We start from the raw sequence: 21,370 nt of genomic DNA, 5'->3' as shown, positions 1-21,370 counted from the left end.
AGAACTGGCGGATTTAGAAGATAATCTTTGAGCGTCTGGAAAGCCTGTTGACAGTTATCATCCCATTTGAATTTGATGTTTTTATGTAGCAGGTGCTGAAACGGATTACACTTATCTGCCAGTTGTGCTATAAATCTTCGGATGGACTGGAGTCTGCCTTGTAAGGATCGAAGTTGACTGATATTTCTTGGTGGTTGCATTTCCAAGATAGCTTTGACTTTTGTTGGATCCGCTTCAATTCCTCTTTTGGATACAATGAATCCTAGGAGCTTCCCAGAGGTTACTCCAAAGACACATTTCTTGGGGTTTAATCTTACTTTGTATTTTTCCAACCGATCAAAAACGACTGAAAGTATGTCCAAATGTGTATTTCTGTCTATTGATTTGCCCAAGAGGTCGTCAAAATAATCTTCCACAGTTACATGCATGAGATCATGAAAGATAGTAGTCATGGCTCTTTGATATGTAGCACCTGCATTCTTTAGCCCGAAAGGCATGACATTCCAGCAGAAAGTTCCCCATGGACAAGTAAATGATGTTTTGTGTTGATCCTCGGGTGCGATTCTTATCTGATTATAACCAGAGAATCCATCCATTAATGATAGCATTTCATGACCTGCTGTGAGATCAACAATCAAGTCAATGTTTGGTAATGGGAAGTCATCCTTTGGACAAGCTTTGTTGATGTCTCTGAAATCTGTGCAAATTTTGATGCTGCGATCTGGTTTACTGACAGGTACCAAGTTGGAGATCCATTCAGGATAATCAATTGGGCGTATGAATCCGACATCCAATAACTTCTCAAGTTCTGCTTTGACTAATAATGCCACTTGTGGATGCATTTTTCTTAATTTCTGTTTTACTGGTTTTGCCCCCGGTTTGACTGTCAGATGATGCATTACCAAATCCGGATCCAATCCAGGCATATCAGCGTATGACCAGGCAAAATTAATTTGTCGTTCTTTGAAGAAACTTATGAATTTTGACCTCTCGGACTCTGTCAATGATTGAGCTAGGAATATGTTGTGTGGAACCTCTTCTGTACCAATGTTTGTTTTGATAGTCTCCTCGACCAACATGGATGACTTTTCTTCATATGATGCTGGGAGAATGTCGAGCCTTCCATCTTCAGGCGCCTCAGAGAGGTTTTCACCCTCAAATACGTCCTTTCTTTTTACTTTTTTGGGGTCAGATAGCGCCACAATGTGGTTTTCGCCATAAGACCCTTGATTTGTTCTTATTTTCACATTTTTGCGACTGGAAGGTCCGACACCCTCACCAAAATATGCCACGCTATTGAGTTCTATGGTGTATCCTGCTTTATGGTCTCCAGGGGGAAGATCATCTCGTATGCCTAGATAGTCAATAAAAGCTTCATCGTTTTGGAATGTATCCAACTGTGCAGGTCCTTCATGATCCCAGTCAATGAGTTGGTTGTGAACAAGGGGAAGGCCGTTAATGTCTTCGAAGTTAGCGGGCTAAGAGTGAAGATGTGGTTATATTCGGGTATGTCAAGGTAATTATTGAGGTCATCGATGGCACTCTCCTCATCAATCTCGATCGCGAACGAATCCAAATTATCATCACTAGTAGCGCATTCCGGAACAGGTGTTCTCATCCTATGTGATCTCAACCTAGAACCTTGAGACAAGGACTGTGTAGACTCCTCATGGGTTGTTTCTTGACCAACTCTGAATTTGTTATAAAACTCCTCCTCTTCTGTGGGTTCACCTAGCTCTCTGAATGTCTCGGTGAGCTCGTAGTCACTGGAAGAATTGTCGGAACCCCATTCCCATTCGTTGGAATCTGTGGAATAGCGATTCTCTTGTTGAATTTTGGCAGCTTTGATTTGTAAGGCTTCTTCTGTCCTTTGGGTGTGGACCTTGGAAGTTAAGAAACCAAGTCCTTTCGAGCGTTCCTTCTTGAAAGTCAATTCAGGTTGTAAAGGTTCAATGATGCCTTCCTTTCGTAACCCCAGAGGGCTTTTTCCATCATACCCGAATTTTTGTAGAATTTTGAAGCCTTTGCCATATTTCTCACATGGTAGATTGATGTGATCTTATGTTTCCTCTTCATTGTCTCTGAAAAGCATTTGGTATAAATCTTCCTCTTCTAGTTCACCCCATCTTTGAAAGGTAGTAGGGTCCCATTTGAGCGTCATGATGGAGATTTGCTTGTTAGGATGCAGTCTTCCATATTCTTTTGGGGAACTCATGACTTGTCTTAAGTACATGGTCTGATTGAAAGTATATTCCCCCATGCCTTTGTCCTGAAACTTGCGTTTAAGCTCACCTTGTTTTGATGTCGAAGGTTTTAATGACTCAGGATCAATGTATGCCGACGAAGGAACAGCCTCCCGATTACTAGGAATGATGGTCTCAGTCTTTGATTTCAGGTTATTGCAATATATGAATGGATTAGGATCACCGTTAACTGTTACTTCCACTCCATTATGAGGAAACTTAATGCATTGGTGATATGTGGATGGGACTGCCCTCATTTCATGGATCCAAGGACGTCCTAACAATATGTTATAAGTGAGATTTAAATCCAGGACTTGACAGACCACATCCTTCGTAACTGGCCCAACTCTGAGAGGTAAGATGACTGTACCCTTGGATGAATGCTCTTCATCATCATATGCCTTAATGGTGATCTTGTTTGTAGAATTCACAGCTTTATCAGAATATCCCAATTGTGTGATAGTGCTTAATGTGCAAATGTTCAGACCTGCTCCTCCATCTATCAGGACTCGTTTGATTCTATGTTTGTGTATGAAGGCTTCAATGTGTAATGGCGCATTATGCGGCTGACTTACAGAGGCATCATCAGCTTCTGTGAAAGTAAGTGAATGTGGAATGGAAAGGTATCCCACCATGGCTTGAAACTGGTCCACGTTTAGATCAGTAGGGACAGCAATATCTCTCAAGATTTTGTCAAGAATGGCTTTATGTGCGGGAGATATGCGTAATAGTTCAAGAATGGAGATGAGCGCGGGTGTCTTCCCTAGCTGTTCTACAAGGTCATACTCAGGTTTGGTTGATGAAGAAGTGGTGTTTTTAGTTGGAGCACCTTGCAAAGTAATTTTACCTCGGCGGGTTGTAACATGACATTCAGAGGTAGGTTCAGAAGAAGATCCAACACCTTTTAGGACAATCTTGGGTCTCTGGGTAGAATTCTAAGACGCTTTGTCCTTGATGATAATAGTAGAGACGTAATTGTCCATCGATATGTGATTGATAGTTGAATCATAGTTATAGGATGCTCTGGTATAGTTGGTTTGGTCATCTGTGGCTTTAGCTTTTCCCTTGTCATGTTTTGGGAATGGTTCCTTAAACATCTCACGTTCTTGATTGGATGAATGTCCCTCAATCTCAATATCACCTCTATCAATGAGATCCTGTATGATGTTCTTCAGTCGATGACAATTTCCTGTCTTATGACCCTTGCTCTTATGAAATTCACAATACTCATCATCATTCCACCAATTTGGTTTAACCTTTGGTTCATATGGAGGAAAATCTGGAATAGTGATTACCTTGTTTGCCACAAGCTTCTTGAAAACTGACTCAAGTGGTTCTCCCAATGGAGTGTACTTCCTTCGTGATCTGGAAGTTGTTTGAGTATTCACTTGATTGTTTGTAGAACTTGATCCCGAAAAGATGACTTTGGGTCGCACTGTGTTGGCATCAACAACACCATCATTGACCGTGTTCTTGTTTTTATTCCAAAATCTTGGCTTATCTTTTCCTTTAAAGTCATCTTTGTTTTCCTTGAATATCTCAATGACTCCTTGTTCAATTAGGACCTTTTCTGTTGCTAAGCCTTTTTCAATGACGTCCTTGAAGGTGGACAAACAAGCTTTCCTTAGATCATAGCCAATGTCTTTGTTAACATTTTGTGTGAACATTTCTACCATTTGTTTTTGTGGAATTTCACAAGAGCATCTGCTGGCTAGATTTCTCCATCTTTGTAAAAATGATGCAAAAGATTCTCCCTCTTTTTGCTTGGTGTTGCACAAAGTAGTGACTGATATGTCTGTCTCTATATTGTAGGAGAAATGTTGAATAAATGCCTCTGCTAAGTCACCCCATGACTTAATTCCAGGTGGAAGTTGGGAGAACCATTCCATAGCTTGATCACCTAAGCTTTGTGGGAATAATCTCATCAAATATGTCTCTTCTGCTACTACCTCAATGCAAGCTGTGAAAAATTGTCTTATGTGTGCCTTAGGATCCCCTTTTCCTCTATACTTATCAAATTTAGGCATCACAAAGTGTGTAGGAAAAGGAGGCATTGGAATGCTCTTGTCAAATGGATAAGGACATATGTCTCTCATTGTGTATGTTGGCTTTGGTGTATTTATGTCCTCCATTTTCTTTTGTAAGTCCCTGATTTGTTGTTCCAAACTGCTCTTAGGTGGAGATCGACTTCTTGGACCATATCCTATGTTTGAGGTACCCATTGGAGGAGGTGCATGTTGCATGTATGGATGATATTGATCATACACATGTTCATATGGAGGAGGTCTATAATGATGCTGCGTATATGGACCACTTGGTATAGATTCATGTTGAGGAACACCATATCTATTTTGTGCATGTATACCATATTCTACAGGCATGTCATGTTCCATTGTGTTGCCCCCAAATTTGACATGAGGTTTCCTTGTGTCCAAATTTTGAGCATGCCTTTGAATATCCAATTGCTTTGGTGGTTGATCCTTAGCATTAGTATGTGATTGAGCATATTTTTCTCCATAAGATTTACAGAATGTGGTTGCAAGTAGGATCGTAGTGTAGTCAATTGATCAAGTAGTTAGCTCATTAGGGTTTGATAATGAAGAAAGCATCTCCTTATATAGAAGACACTATATGAAATGGAGGGATAAGATTGAGAGGTGTAAAAGGAGGTCGGCTATGATTAGAGGGTAGGTAAAAGAAATAATAAAATAATGAAAGGGGTAGGTAGTGTATGAATTAAGAGATGAATGACATGTGTCATAGGTAGAAAAGGCTAATGAATTAATTAAATAAATAAAGATTTAGTTAATTAATAGAAAAAGTGGGATAATTAAATAAATAAGATTATTTATTTAATTTAGGAAAAAGATAATTTAAATAAATAAATGTATTTATTTAAATGAGAAATAAGGCTAGAAGAGGATAAATGAATTAATTAAATAAATAAAGATTTATTTAATTAATAGAAGAATTAAGCTTAGATAATTAAATAAATAAAATATTTATTTAATTAAACTGGACAATTTTAGGTGTCTACAATTACTATTTTTATTTTAAAGAATATTATTTGGTTTCTTTGTCTATTGAATTTTTAAATTTAAGAGTTAATATTTGTAGAATTTTTTAAGTTTTATACAACTTATTTTGTTTGTTTTAGGTCTCCTTTTCGCATATGGTAGATGAAACTATTGTTTGTAGGGTGATGCTAAAATCCCCTAATGATGAGATGATTAAAGGTTCCATTTTGACTCAAAAGGTGGCTGATATAATTGTCACAATTAATGAACAATGTGAGATATGCAGGAGGAAGGATTGCACCATCATGACCAATGGTTGGATCAATATAAGAAATAGAACATTGCTAAATTTCCTTGTTTCTTCCTCGGGTTATTGTACTTCTTCAAACCCAATGATTTAGCGATTAAGATGTTTAATTTCTACTTTACTGATTAAAGTTAGCATTTCAAATTTCATCGTTTCTTTCCCAAGTGGGACAGTTTTCTAAAATCCATTGATTCAAGGAAACACAAAAAAAATTGAACTCCTTTGTAAGGTTTGGAAGGGAGTCTTAGATGAGGTCAGATACGAAAATGATGTACAAATAATTATAGATAATGCAGCAAATTATGTTGTTGCAAGTAGACTTATCATGGCTAGGCACCCATCCTTATTCTAGATTTCTTGTGTTGCTCATTGCCTTGAAGTTGTATGAGAGGATCTTGACAAAATCATGTGGATCAAGGCATGAGTGGAGCATGACAAAACATTTACAAAAACATATACAATCATGCTTGAGTCCTTGATCTAATGAAAATATATATGCACAAATCACCTTGAAATAACCCACTTTCTAACAAATTTTATCACGTTGCAATATTTGCTTCAGTCAAAAGCTTCTTTGAAGTGCATGTTTGTTAGTGAGTAGTGGTTTACATCATCATACACTTAAATCAATGCAAGGGTTGATGTTCTTGATTGGATTTTCAATGTACATAGCTTCTATCTTCAAATGGAGGAGATCACAAAGGTTAGTTCATATTACTATTATATTTTTGTTCATATTTTTATAAAAATGTTCACAAAAACATATACAACCATGCTTGGGTCCTTGATCTAATGAAGAAATATGCGAACAAAAGTTGGTTCATCTTGAAATAACCTGCTTCGTAACAAATTTTATCACATTGCAATATTTGCTTCAGTCAAAAGCTTCTTTGAAGTGCATGTTTGTTAGCAAGCAGTGGTTTACATCATCATACACTAAGATAATACAACGGTTGGTGTTCGTGATTGGATTTTCAATGAGCAAAGCTTCTATCTTCCGAGAAAGAGACTGCAAAGGTTAGTTCATATTTCTATTATGCTTTTGTTCATATTTTTATATTACTTGTTTATTTTTGTTCACACTTATTTATATTAATGTTTGATGATAATTGCACTTTGTAGTGCCTTCAATTGTTCTCCTTTGAGTTGTTGATGGGGAGAAGCTTGCAGTAGGCTATATATATGAGAGCATGGATAGCAGCAAGGAAGCCATTAGATTCATTTATGTTGGATTGAGGATGAGTATCATCCCATATGGGACATCGTTGATCAATGATGGCACCTTCATCTTTACAAACCCTTACATGCAACTGCCTATTTCTTAACTCCAATATTCCAATTTTGCTCGAATTTCAAGGCCAATAAGGAGGTTCTGAGTGGGATCTACACAATCACAAAGTGGATGGTACATGATCCTCACCATGGAATGAAGATAATCTATGAGATTGAGATCTACAAACTTGCATAAGGGGACCTCATTGTGTGAGACATGCAAGGCAACTTGGAGGACATTGCAACAAAATAAGTCTATTGAGGGCATACTTAAAGTTAAAAAATTAAAACTTTTCCTTTTTATGTTAATGTCATAATTCAAAGTTGGACAACGAAATTGAGTGTTTTTTTCTCATTTTAGATGCCTAGTGGATAAGGTTGGTGCTAAGGTGTCGAATCTTCAGAAGATTGAAATTAATGTCTCGAACCAATCATACAATGCAAACACAATTGGAGTATGTTTGAGGCTTGAGCACATTCACTGCATGAAGCACGACAAGGTATAGATCCAAAGGTTGAAAAATCTTGTTTATGTTAATTACGACCTTCACCTCTTTCACACACAAATCTTGTGCACAAACTTATCTCCCATCACTTTAGAGGAGGTTGATCCAAAGTCAAATTGGATCACCAAGGTTGATGATACCATCTTTAGCAAAGAACACCTTGCTTGGGTTGATTAAGTGGATCTAGAGGTAGAGATAGTAGTCATGGCAAAGGAGGATAGAGCACAAGCAGACCACTTGAATGTTGATGTCACTAGTACATAGGCAAATATCATGGCCACGTGATTATTAAAGACCTATCCCAAATGCCTGCATAGGACTCGCCCTACAACTATAAATGTTGGGCCGAGTGATACAAGCCCCTTTGAGCCGTTGACTTACACCTTTAGTTTTGGTATTTGTTTGATGCCATAGATTTCATAATCCATTATTTTTGGATACAATTGACAATATATATATGTATGTATATTTTGTTTCCTTAAACAAAAATCCGTTTTTATATTCATTTGATCAATGTATACTTGTGTATGTGATCAAAGTAGCTTCTATTTGATTTGTTTATTATCTTTAAAGTTTATTTATTGAATGGTGCATGATACAAGTTTTAAATTCTTAAAAATCTCTATATTTTTCAATTCCCTAAGACTTTATTGAGTCTTGGCCATGTTTAAGCATTGAGTCCAACACCAAGTCTTTTTTTTTGTTGCCACAGGGTATCCCCGCGACCCAACCCAACACCCATTTGGGGCAAGCTAAGGCGAGACTAGTCCCAAGGGATTTACCAAGAAGCCCACCTGCCAGGTGCATCAAATGAAATCCAAGCCTTAGAGTCGAACCCGCGACCAATGGGGAGCAAACCAACAGCCCAAGCCAACTTTGCTACTTGCGAGCTAGTCCAAGTCCAAGTCTTGTAATTATGAGAATACCTCTATTCTTATGGGATATTTCAAGTCTACAAAATCTCTTGATGAAAAGAAAGGAGCCATAACATTCAATAGCACACCAAAAATTCATCATATCTACAATTGATTTCTTCCCCTAATTCTTTATCCAAAAAATTTGCCAAAAATCACATTTGCAAGGCCAACTTTACATAGTTGTATCTCCCTTGCTATTGTTGACTTGGTGGTTAGCAACTCCTTGGGGACTCGTGACATGGCTTAACCGCCTCCGTGGGTCGAGTTAAATCTGGTGTTTGTTTTAATCATTGATAGTTCAAGCTTTTGGCGCAACGACAAACGATTCCAACAATTGGTATTAGAGCATTGGGTCACAGGTTCAAGTATCCCTCCAATGGGTGTTGTAGGCCCAATCGATGTTGAGGAGATTGTTGACTTGGTGGTCAACACCTCCTTGGAGACCCGTGACATGGCTTAACCGCCTCCCATGGGTCGGGTTGAATTTGATGTTTGTATCGGGTGTTAATAGTTCGAGCTTTTGGCGCAACGGCAAACGATTCCAACAGCTATTGCTCAAAATCTTTATTGTGATCAATTTTTAGAAATCTCTTTCGAATGTTGTAAAATCGTCTAAATTAGAAAAATTGGCAATAAAAACAAAGGTTTTGAAATTGACTATTTTTGCCCTTATTCTCTTTAAAACTTTTTTGCCAAAATTTAAAATTATAAAATCAAATTTACATAGACATATTTCTTTTAAAAGTTCTTAGCATCTTTATTATGACCATCTTTTGGAAAGCATGTGAAAACTACTTTCCTCTAATGCAAGAATCACCCCATTCTAACACCTACAATAAGAGGATAATGCTATGGAAGTTAGGTTTTTCCTAGAAAAAAATCAGCAAAAATCTCATGCTCCATCTAGAATACTTTTCCTGCTTCACCAAAATCATTTGAGTTTACTCCACTGGATAAGATACACAGTTGTCATAACAAAAATATTCAATAATAGTACATAGATCATAGGACATGAGATGTTTATGGGCCAAGATGCCCTAGCATCCAATATACTCAAAAATAGAAGAATTGTCCTTAATGGTAACATCATATAATACTCTTTAGGGAAGAGGCCACTCAATGAAATATCTCTAATTGGAAATCCAATCCAAATAGAATGCTCTCCATACATTGCCTGTCCTTCACAATAATATTCATCTCCTATATATAGAATTCTCTAAGGCCTTAATCCCAACATAATATGGCTCATTACCTAATATAACTAACTCCACAAGTTAACCATTTGATTCAATATAACTTAAACTAACTAATGAGGATGTGTGCCACGTGTTGCCATCTCTATCACCCCATATGCATCCTAATATCATATGCGTGGGTACAAAACACCTTTGACCTTTCTAAGGCATGTCTAGTCATCTTCTTTCTATTAGCTCAGTAGATATTTCAATCCCAGAAATTTTCTCCCCTTTGAAGTCCAAGAACGTGGAATGTTCTGCTATTTGCTTTTCTCACCAGAAAGGGGTTAAGGTTAGGAATGCATTTTGGGACAAAGTCTGAATTGGGACTGTTCTATGTTTGAGTTCTATGTGCCTTTTCCAGGTGCTCCTATGTAGGCTTGTGCTGCATTTTTCTCTCACTTGTCATGGCAAGTTGTAATGTCCCCATATAGGATCCTTTGGGATTTGGGAATAATTTACTAAATTTTCAATTGCAATATGCTTCATCTATTTAAACTAATAAGCTTGGTTAACTTAAGAGTTACAAATGATGAATTTTAACCAAAATTGCAATGATCACTCTTACACTCAATTACCTTAAGCAAATGATTGATCTGGCTGTAAAGATCATATCGATGTAGATTTCATTTGATATGCAGGAATAAGAGACTGTATTATAAGTATATTGATCAAGAATGTATATGAGACTTTCAAGTATCTAATGTTCTCTCTTATCTAAGAGTTGAATGATAATGAAGGTTATTATTATGATATATCGGTCGAGAGTAACGATATTGCTCTTTCTGATATCCTCTTATTACGAATGCAATCGTATCTATTTTGACTGGAAGAATATATATTAAAATATTCATATCGACTGCTGTTCCTGAGATTACTTGGTGTCTATGCAATGGTATTGGCTGCAGAACAGAAAGCGTATGTTGTTCCTAATATCTTCTACATAATATATGCGTAATTTCCCCTTACAAGGTTTCCTAAGGTTTTGTCTAATTTCTTATGATCCAAGTTGCAAGAGGCTTCTTTCTTTCTATGATATTTTGACAATTTACGAATGTATGTATGGTATATGATTTGCAAATGTGTATAGTATCAATATTCTTAGTTAACAACTTATATAATGGAGAGACCTGAGACCTTGATATCGATGAAGGTTAATTTGTAAGGGTTATGTTCTGACATGATTCTTAAATTGATGGTGGTATACTTCCTATATAATGGGGATTATCTTTGATCAAAGAATATTGGCTCTATAAATCTTATATCCTCAAAGCTTAAGACAATATGTGCACGATAATGGTTTCAATCACTAACAGTGAAGAGAGAGATTGCCATTTCTAATGGTTACTCGAAATATGCAATGTGTATGGTGTCGTTCCTGAATATGACTTGGAACTATGCAACCCGAATAGGCTTAAGGCAAAAGCGCTCAATAGAGCTTACCTGATCTGTATATAATATATATAAAAGAATAAAATACTAATTTCTCCCGATGCCTATTGTGAACGATTCGGGTGACTTCTTATATCTCTCGAGGGTCAAGAGATATGATTCTTCCCAAACAGATCGCATCTCCCTATAAGAAGAAGAAGAAGAAGAAGAAATCATTTTAATGTCCATGAGGCCCTTCAGAACTTCTGCATTACACCCCTTTTCTTGTGCAGCGTAATGATGAGAGCCCCTAGCCTCTCCACACACCCCTCATTGAATAAATTATCCCAAGAGCAGTCTATAAGAGTGGTTTCATATCTGTCCCTGCTGTCCTTGAAAGCGTCACATTCCAAAATGAAGTGTTTTCTTGTTTCAACCTTTACCCAAAGTGCAGAAAATGCACACTCTTTCCTCCGAATTTTCTTTTGGTCTTTTCCAACGCCCAGTTTCGCATCGGAGTTGATGGGAGTTAGTTCTTAATTGAGCAATAAGGATTTTGGCTTTCCACGATAAATTGGCCTCTATGTATACTTTTTGTTGATGGTTACACGAGAGGTTAAACTCTTCAATATAATACTTTTTCTTTCTCCCTATCTCCTTACCCCAAGTGCGTTTGTGGAACTTATCTATAACATACGCCTTTATCTCCTTGCTATTCGTGGGGCACATGTTCAAGTATATATCCCATTTTCTAAGCCATTTGCTATTTTGTCACATTCAAGTCTTCTTTCTTTTGCATAATGTCCCATTGAAGACGACCTTAGGCCATCTACCCTCATCCATTTGCTCAATTCTTTTCAAATAACAAATGAGCCTCGTCAAAGCAATTGCCTCCATCGGCACAGCCCCCACTTCACTCAACATGATATCATACGAAACTGAGCTTTTGAGTTTGAACTTGTTTGAAATCAACCGCTTTTGGATCTGCTCAATTTGTTTCCACTATAAATCAAAGGTGTTGTTGGCCCACACTTCGCAGCCATAAAGTGTAACCGGAAGCACTAAAAGCCCAAAGAGAGTTTGGGTAGTCTTCCAATCCCATAACTCTGCCTCTCTGCACCTATTTTGAAAAGCACATAATGCTTTCCAACCTCCCATCATTCTCTTCTTTCTGCAACCTTCCCAACTTAGATTTTTGTTGAAATCAATTCCCGAGGTACTTGTAGTCTGCCACTTCTTCCAAAACACTACCTTCAAAGAAGAACTTATGCTGGTTATTCTTTCTTTTGTTGGAGAAAACCATCACTTTTGTCTTGCTAATGTTGACCTGCATACCAAATGTTCTACAAAACTGCTCAAGAGAGTGTAAGTGCTCTTGTAAGCCAAGAGCAAACCTAGCAATCAAAATAATGTCATTTGTATACAAAAGGAGCCTTATCACAAACTCACCCAACTGAACACCATCCCCATCTTGAAGGTTTAACCATTCTTCAAATTTGTCAATGTATATACCAAAGAGTGTAGGGGACAAAGGGCACCCTTACTTGACCCCTATATTACTCCTAAAACTTTCAGAGATGCTAGCTAAAGTACGGATTTTGACTTTAACCTCCTCATACAACCTATGAACAGCTGCCCTAAGATGTATAGGAACCCCTATTTCCTCCATTCTTTGCCAAAGCATATCTCTAGGGACCATGTCAAAAGCTTTTTTAAAATCCACAAAGCAACAAAAAGCTTCCTCATTTTGCTCCCAAACTTTTTCAATGATGTGCCTTAGAGTAATACCATGATCGATCGTGGAATGCTTAGGTCTAAAACCTGCTTGCCCTTTAGCCTGTTTATCACTTTTTTCTGCCCACTTGTTGATTATGTTTTCTATCATGCTACCAAATAACTTTGCAAACAAAGGATTTATCATAATGGTTCTATAATTGGAGGGATTATTGGCATCACCATTCTTGAAAAGAGGTATTGCTAAGTCGGTTGTCCAATCAGAAGGGAACCCTTGTTGAATGATGCTATTGAAAATTTTTGTGATGTGAGGTGCAAGAATATCCGTACCCCACTTTAGATACTCCGCTTGAAGTTCAACCAAGTCTTTTTCTTTACCAACACCTAACTTCTTGATACCCATTTTGATCTCTTGAATGGTGAAAAGCTTAATGGTGGTGTTGACCAAAGGGGGGAGGCAACCTGTGAATTCTGCTCATAAAGTTGCTTTGCATAATCGAGCCATTGAGATGAAGTAATAGTGTTTTCAGCTTGCCTCTTCTTCGACTGAAGCTCCTTCCAAAAAAGCGTGGGGTTCGTTTTTTCAAGGAAGATTAACTCTTCTCTCCTTATGACCATGAAATCAGCTTTTTTCTTTCTTAAAATCTGCTTATAAACTTTGAGATTCATACGTTTATTATTTGTCTCCTTCAAAGTTCTTCCCTTTTTGCATTCTTCATCAAACCAAGCATTGACTGGAAAGCAATTTGTTTGCGCTTTTCTATTCTTAGCTCTTTTACATTCCGCAAGTGCTCCATGGATTATATTTATAAGCTCATGACTACGAAGCACATAAATAGGAATGTTCTCCTTGAAAAGTCTTTCAAATGCTATTTGAAAGGTGTTACAATTTTTTTGAGTTAACAAATTCTGCCCTTTAGAGGAGATTGTGGAATACACGTGAAATTCTTCCCAAGCTACACCTTTTCAGTCCAAAAGAAGCTTAAACAAATCAGTTTATGATCAGAATTTAAATCCCAGAGTTGTTCACCAATCAAAACTTCTTCCATTTTGTCACACAAGCCATGTGAGCAAATGGCATAATCCACTACACTTGCAGCATTATAAGTATTACAAGTGAAATTGCCAGACCTCTCCCATCTAACCAAACCATTGCAAATGACTAAATTGAATGACACACATAAAGTAAGCAGCTGCTCCCCAAAAACATTCCAATTTCCAACCTTTACTGTCTTCTAAGACCCTTGTCCACTGATGAATACTTTCTTCTGTGAGCCACATGGGATTGCAATCTTCTTCGAAATAGGGAATGTTGGCTTGTTCACTTGCTATCCTAGGATTAAAATCCCCCACCAAAAGAACTTCACCAAGTTGAGAATACTTTGCTATATCCTTTTTTAAAGCTGCAAAAGGATCCTTGTGGTCAAGGCCACTATCCTTGTAAGTTTTTGAAACTTGCGGAGAAAAGTAGCATGCTGCAATACGAATGAGATTACCATTTTTTGCGATTTTGAACCAAATGAATTGTTTATTTGTGTCTTATCTTTCTAGCTGAATCAACCAGCCTTCTTTTTCCTTCACTAAAATCATGATACCCCCATGACCTTTAGCATTCCCCGTTGCCTTGTTCCACACTGACATCTTCGAATACCTTTCAAACATAGGTGTCTTGCACCTTTCATGCTCATGAGTTTCAATGAGACAAATAAAGTCTCGATCTTCCGCAATAGGCCCTAACCCAGGTCCAGGTCTCCACGGGTAACCTCTACAATTCCAACAAACTAAACTTAGGGAAACCTGGGTAGGACTTGATTGCTATTTGTGTTGACATGTAAGGCTCAAAGATGAGTCTAGCTCCTCATTAGCCCATAATGAATTTGCTGGTACGCTTTCTGCTAAAGAATTTCTTGCCACTTCCTTACTACAAACTTGTTGTTCTACTTTAAAATGAGGCCCAAAAGAGGCAATAATCGCTTTGCCTTTGTATAGCCATTCTTTTTTGCCCTCATCTCTAGCTGCTCTAACTATTGACATTTCCACCCTCCTCTCTTCTAGTTGCCTAATAGTTAAATCTTCATCTAAAGAAAAGCAGGAGCCACTTAGAAGTTGTTTCTTATTTAGAAGGACTTGCTTGTCCCATAGGTTTGACAAGATGATTCTAATGGGTCTTGCTCTTTCAACACTAAGCTTACCCACTCTCCATGCCTGGCATATTCGCCCTTGCCAACTCAACTTGTCTTTCAAGAAATCGCTAACCAGCTCAAGAGTACGTTCATTTCTCCCATAGTCCTTCACCCTTTGAATGATTAAGTTTGCTGCTCTAACTTGCCTTTCTTTGGCTTATTTGTCTTGCATACTATCAGCCCGAGTGTTTGCCTCTACTACTTTATTATCGGAATTGCTAATAACCTGTGACCAAGATTTGGTATTTTTATTGGTAGCACCTCCTTCCTTACCTCATTTTACTGCCTTACCTGCACTTTCTTCCACTTCATGGGTGTTAGTTTGGTCAACTGATTTTCCTGCATCCTAAGGTGACTCACAGTTCAACACATCTTTACTTTTCGAAACGGACTCTTTCATGGCTTGCCAAGTAGCCTTCATGTCTTGCCATTCACTCTTACCAACCAAAAGAGCCTCTTGCAACAATGTTAATTGCTCTTTTAAAAACAAAGCTAATTGATCTTTTAAAAACTTATTACTTTCTGCCAATGTTTGGTTTGCAACTGCTAAAGCATTGATTTTGAGGTCTCTTTCCTGCCCTTTGCATTCTAAAACCTCCAACCTCCTCTTGGCCCTTAACAGTTCTTGCACATATAAATCAGATGACCAAGTGAGAGGAGTGGAATAGGGGCTGTAAAAGGCAGAATCATCAATGCCCTTATTGCCTTTGGACATGCCGATATGGCCTCTTCGTACGGGAGAGTGAAATTGCTTAGTACGAAGGGCTCAAATGTTTTGCCTTTGCTTTGACTGTTCCCAATTTAAACGAGCCTGTCTACATCTTAAAATACCCCGAAACTGTTTAGCATTGACCCAAACCCATTTCCCTGCCTTGACCGCAGAAGCAATTTTCACTTGACCTAAGAGGTTTGTTTCAATGCAACTGGAGAGATTTTGTATGTTTTGCATGTTTAACATGTGTGAAGGTGATAATGTTTCCATTTCCAGGAGAAAAAAGTAAAAGAAACAAGATAGAGACCAAGGCAAAATACATGTCTGTCTATTGGAGACAGCCAATAAAAATAATATTTTGCAAAGCAACAATGGAGCCCACTACAATAACCAAGAAGTAAACTTGACTGACTAAAATAAAATACTGTTTTCTTAACTGTCTGTAGCAGTTCCTGGAGCCCAATGCCTGGCCTCGAACACCAAAACTGTCCCTATCTCTGCTATAAACCCGCAAAACCCGTGCTGCTTAGAAACCACAAAACCCACAATAATAAAAAATGTTTCAAATATCAGTGTCCCTTCTGAAGCGCCTCCCAATAGGTTAAACTCCTCAAACACTTGCCCAAATATTGGAGTCGGGTACAAATGAGAAGTCCACGGCCTGCAAAATCTTCAATCCATGAGAATATTTTCAAACAGCTTGTCGAGAGTTGAGAGAGGTGTCGGCTCCTGTTTGGGTCTGTCGAGAGTATGGCATCGACTGCTTGAGAAACCCCCTCGCGCATCAAGAAAGTGCATCGAGAGAGCTAGCAAGGACTATGAAAGTGCATATATAAACAAATCGCATCCTTCACAAAATGATTTGTAGTTCATGATATAGTTTTGATCCTTTGGGAGTCTTATTGGAATCGCAATATGTACGCGATGTCTAAATAGGCTATTACCCAATATCTTCATAGACTATTTCTTTTGATCGTTGTATTAGTTTGTCGAATTTCTAATCAATTGATTAGTTGGCGAAGATAATCTCCGCTTTCCAACACTGTAATATATTCATCGACCATGGCATTTGATCATTTGCATCTTGAGATTATGTGTTGATAGTACTTGGTCGATGCTAATTGTTATTAGATATTTTAGTCATTTGTCTACTCTTTTGTATTTTAATTATATTATTATTATTTATTATTGAATGTAAAAAACATATAATGTGCTTACAATTAAGAATATGTAAATTATGTTTATAATTTGTAGTATATAAATTATATTTATAATATAGTATTAATTTATTTTTATTTGAATATTTCAAGAATATTATTAGTAATAAAAATTAAGAAATATTAATAATATTTAATAAAAAAATAAGTTTCAAATAATCATTCTTTGATAATTAGTATATTAATTAATAATAATAATTGCTTCATTTAGGATATATATATATATATAATAATCAAGGAGGGGAAATGACACAAGTCCACTAGCTGACAACAGAAATTGCATTAAGTTGGTGAGTGTTCTAAGAAGAAGCCTAAGATTGGCCAGAAGTTGAAAAACTAAACAAAGAGTAATTTGAAACCAGATTGTCAACTATTATACTACACACTCTAGAGAATGTGCATAAGGCCTATCATTGATCAGAAGAATTTTTGAATTATATTTTTTTTTTAGTTTAGTTTATCTATATGTTAGTATTTTGCAATTTTGAAGGTCTTAAGGGCATCCTCTTTCAAATGTGGGTCTACATCTCTTGGAGACCTTTCCAACGAGATCAACGGCTCGTAGTTTCGAGTCCCGAGTAGAAAGTTATGTCTAGTTGAAGTTAGGATAAATTTTCATATAGTTTTTTGAAAATTTCGTAGTTTTTAGATTTTATTATGTAATAAGCAAATGTGGTTGTTGGGCTTCGATTCTCAAGAGGTCTCTATGACCCTTGGAATCTCATGAACTTCTATATGTTGGATTTTCGAATGAAATAGATTACTTTTTGGCTTGCTTCAATTCTATGATTTCTGGTTCTTGTAAACAGAATTTACAATACCGCAGGTTCTCACTCAGGTGTTGTCATCCGAATCCATAATTCAGATCAATCATGGCTTAGTAATTAACGTGAAACTAATCCTCCACCTATCCATTAGGTTGAGACAATGGTCATTTGTTGACTAAGTTTTAAAATCTATGAAGGAACCTGGTTAGAGGTTATTTTTTTATCTCTTACTCATCAAAATAATTTGAAAGGCGCTAAACCTTTGAATGAATAAAAAATTAATCAGCTAGAAAACACAAATTATGAGAAGAAAGAAAGAAGTTTGAAGATTAAAAAATAGTGAGACAGAAAAACATGAGTTTTAGACAAATAAATGGGCTATTAGAAAAGTTGGAGAAAGAGAAAGAAGCTGTGACAAAGAACAAGAGAAATGAGTTAGAATAAAATGAAATTGATTATTAAATAACTGAATGATAAAAGAACTTGAAAATAAAGTTTTTGAAAAGATTCAGTTAAATATTTTAGCTCTTTTTCTTCAACACTATGGTAATAATTTGTAATTGCTCTTGTTTTTCCTAAAGAACATTTAAATTTGCTTGTAGGTAGGTAACAAGAAAGCATGCTGAACTAATATGTACTAGCTTAAAAATTAGTTCTCGATCAGGCAATCCTAGTTTATAACTAAATTGTGAAACAGATAAATAAAACATACTTCATTATATCTATATTTATATATTTACTAGGTAAATACGGACAGCTAGCATGAAATAAAGGTGATAATTAACTATTATCATATTATATACATGATCAATTTGCACAAATTTCAGTCATACCATTTGAAATGCAGATCTCAGAGCATGTACTTCAAAATTCTTTAGTGCATCATCAACAGTAAGGCTTTTCCATCTTGCTGCACTCTGATGAAAAAACAATAGAATTAGGAACACTGTATCCATGCCAAAATCTTCCAACATATCCCAGGCCAACCTCTGAATTCTCAAAAGTATCACTACATTATTGGAGAAACTACTTAGATCTTTTCTGTCATAACAACATAGTTAGTAGAAGGAAAGCGGTAATACACTTAACCGCTATCATAAGAAAGACAATATTGAAGTTCTCCAATTTTATATTTTGTGAGAAAGGAACACTCAATTGATAGCCAACATGGCTGTCGGAACTATAGAAAAGAGTTTATTTTTTAAAACTTTTGCTAAGCTAATATGCTCTGTGAAAGAATAAAGAATATATTGTGAAAATCTTGACAATTGTATGATTTAACAAAGGAAGGGCACTTTCTACACATGCAAAATGCCAAAATGCAATTGATGAAAAGAATTAATGATATGCATGTTAAAGAAACTTTCTAAAAATATTTCATGTGATGTCCCCTTCTGAGTAGCCAGATATGACCCATTTAGCCTATTTAATTCCCATAGGCTAATCTCAAACTATATGAAGGAATAAATTAATTAATTAAATAAATTGTCCAATAAAGCATATTTTACGGATGACTTTACTTTAATTAATTTTATAAAATGACATAAATGACTTAAAAGGGAAAATATTGAATGTCGCTTTATAAAAAAATGCTTTAATGAAATATTTTAAGCGGGAAATTAAAAGGTCCTTTGGGAATGTTCCTTGGGATACAAAAAGAGGATTTGAAAGCTCATTTGGATATGCTTGTTTATTTTTCTCTCTTATGGAGTTTGAGCTTCTTGTTGGAGCAAACCCTAGGATGAAAAACTTAAAGGAATCAGTTTCTTTAGTGAGATATCTACCCTAGCTGATTGCAGGTGAAATCACACAGGTTTCATGCAGAGATTTAACAATTGAAGATTTAATTTGTGAGTCTTGCAAGACAAATTATCTGAATATTGGGAAGGATTGAAAGAGTTGTCAGGAAATGAATGTGGATGCCATGGGTTGAAGGATGATACGTATTGCTAGGCGATGGACTCTTTAGTGGATTGGAGCAATTGTTATATTCTTTTCTGGCTGACATTGCTATAGCAGCCTGGACATGTGAAAAAAGGAAGCAGGTCAATAGTTTTTGTGCACTCAAAATCAGTGATAGGGTGGTGTTTACATATTCTTTGCAGGCTGGGGTCTGTTTGGCATTCTAACACCTAGTGTTGAAGTAGTTTTAAGGGGTCCCTTATGGCAGGTCGACCAATTTCAGCAAGGTGGTGTGAGCACTTCATCAAGTCATAGTTCGGTTTGGGGGTTTGTGGGGATCTCTAGAGGTTCCATATTGCTGGTGCAAACCTTAGTTTCAGTCACAAGTCAGCATGGAGATTGGAGTGTGTCTGCAAGGAAAGTGCACATTGGAGAGCTCATTATCAACTAATCTAGAGATCAGAAATAATTATTGCAGAATATCCCTGTACTTGCCAGTTGTAAACAGCTCATTTTTTTTTGCTATTGCTTGCACAGTCATTTAATTCAACGAGGATAACTGTTTAGCAAAATGCCTTGTTATATAATTATGTTGAAAATGTGATGAAATTTTGTTTCAAAGTGTTGGACAATGAGCATATGCCAGTCAAACAAACATAGTGCAAAAATATCAAATCAAGCCAGCAGAACATAAACTGTTTGACAAAATGCCTAACATTTAAACATTGAGAAAAAGTAGAAATTTTGATATAGAAAATTGGCACAGGTTTTTACAGTGGTATCAAAGCAAGTGATCTTGCCACCCTGGAGGGTTATGTGAAATGTAAATGATTGAAAATAATTTATGAATCCTAAAGATATAAATTCCATCACCTACAGAAGAAGACAACATCATCTTAGTTCATATTCCAAAGAAGAAGTATGGGTGATAGAATTGAAAAGCAAAACCCCAATGTTATAAAGATTTTAAACGGCTTGGCTAGAGGGCAACAACAGTTGGTTCAGTTAATGACACAAATGATGCAAACAATTAATAACAATAACAAAAATCAGGGTGATCAAGGGAACAATAGTAATAATGGCAACAATGACAATAATGGAAACAATGACAACCATGGAGAGGGAAGTAACACTAATATTCCAGTCAACAACTCCAAGACGGACAATAGAACAACTCTTAGCCCTTTAATGCTTGAATTCTTAGCATCACGGCCAAGAGAACAAGCAAGACAGTAGGAAGGTGGTGAAGGTTGGGCAGATTATTTGAGGGAGTATCAATCATTGGGTAATGAATTTCATGCAACCTTGTTCTTAGCATATTTTTGCAAAGTTAAAGTACAAAAATAGACCCAAAGGAGATAGAGGACAAGGGCCTAACATGGAGTTGCAACAAAGAGCTAACAAATTGACCATTCCTACCTTTGATGGTTCTAGCAAGTGTATTGTACATTTGTAAGTACAAAAATTATATACATACTTCCAGCTTGACCTCATGATAGAGACAAAAGCTATTAAGTACACCACACTTCATCTGGATAGAGAAGTTCATGAGTGGTGGTACCATGGGTTAGACCGTTAGTATGTAATGTCCCCTTTTTGGGATTTTCTTTAAAATAATAGAATTCACTCAAGATATAATAATTTTATCAAGGATTGCAATCTATATAAATATATTCAAGTTAATACATCACATACAATAACCCAAGTTGATCAAATCACGGATTCGCCGTAAATAACTTGCAAATCTGCTGAGCTAAAAGACCCCATCCCTAACTCAACAGTGACGAAACCAAGAACCCCATCCCTAGTTTATCAAAGGTAGGAGAAAAGACCTCATCCCTCCAAACCCTAGCTCACCCGGTGAGACTAGACCCCATCCAGTGACAATACCAAGGACCCCATCCCTAGCTCGCCAAATGGTAGGAAAAGATCCTGTCCTTCTAAACCTTAGCCCACCCTGTGGGCCCAAAACCCATCTACGTCACAA

General features: G+C 36.7%; 1 protein-coding gene across 4 annotated transcripts in view; it reads right to left on the bottom strand.

Moving 5' to 3' along the window:
• Window positions 1–21,370, bottom strand: part of LOC131075971 (uncharacterized) — a 169,684-nt gene that overhangs the window by 50,107 nt on the left and 98,207 nt on the right. For all 4 annotated transcript variants that reach the window (XM_058012976.2, XM_059211086.1, XM_058012975.2 and 1 more), the window contains one exon: window positions 18,315–18,398. In XM_058012976.2, the coding sequence (XP_057868959.2) occupies window positions 18,315–18,398 (84 nt within the window). The remainder of the gene's footprint in view (window positions 1–18,314; window positions 18,399–21,370) is intronic.

This window comes from Cryptomeria japonica, chromosome 9 (assembly GCF_030272615.1).
Source record: "Cryptomeria japonica chromosome 9, Sugi_1.0, whole genome shotgun sequence".
Classification (NCBI taxonomy): domain Eukaryota; kingdom Viridiplantae; phylum Streptophyta; class Pinopsida; order Cupressales; family Cupressaceae; genus Cryptomeria; species Cryptomeria japonica.
This window is presented reverse-complemented; position numbering and strand designations above follow the sequence as displayed.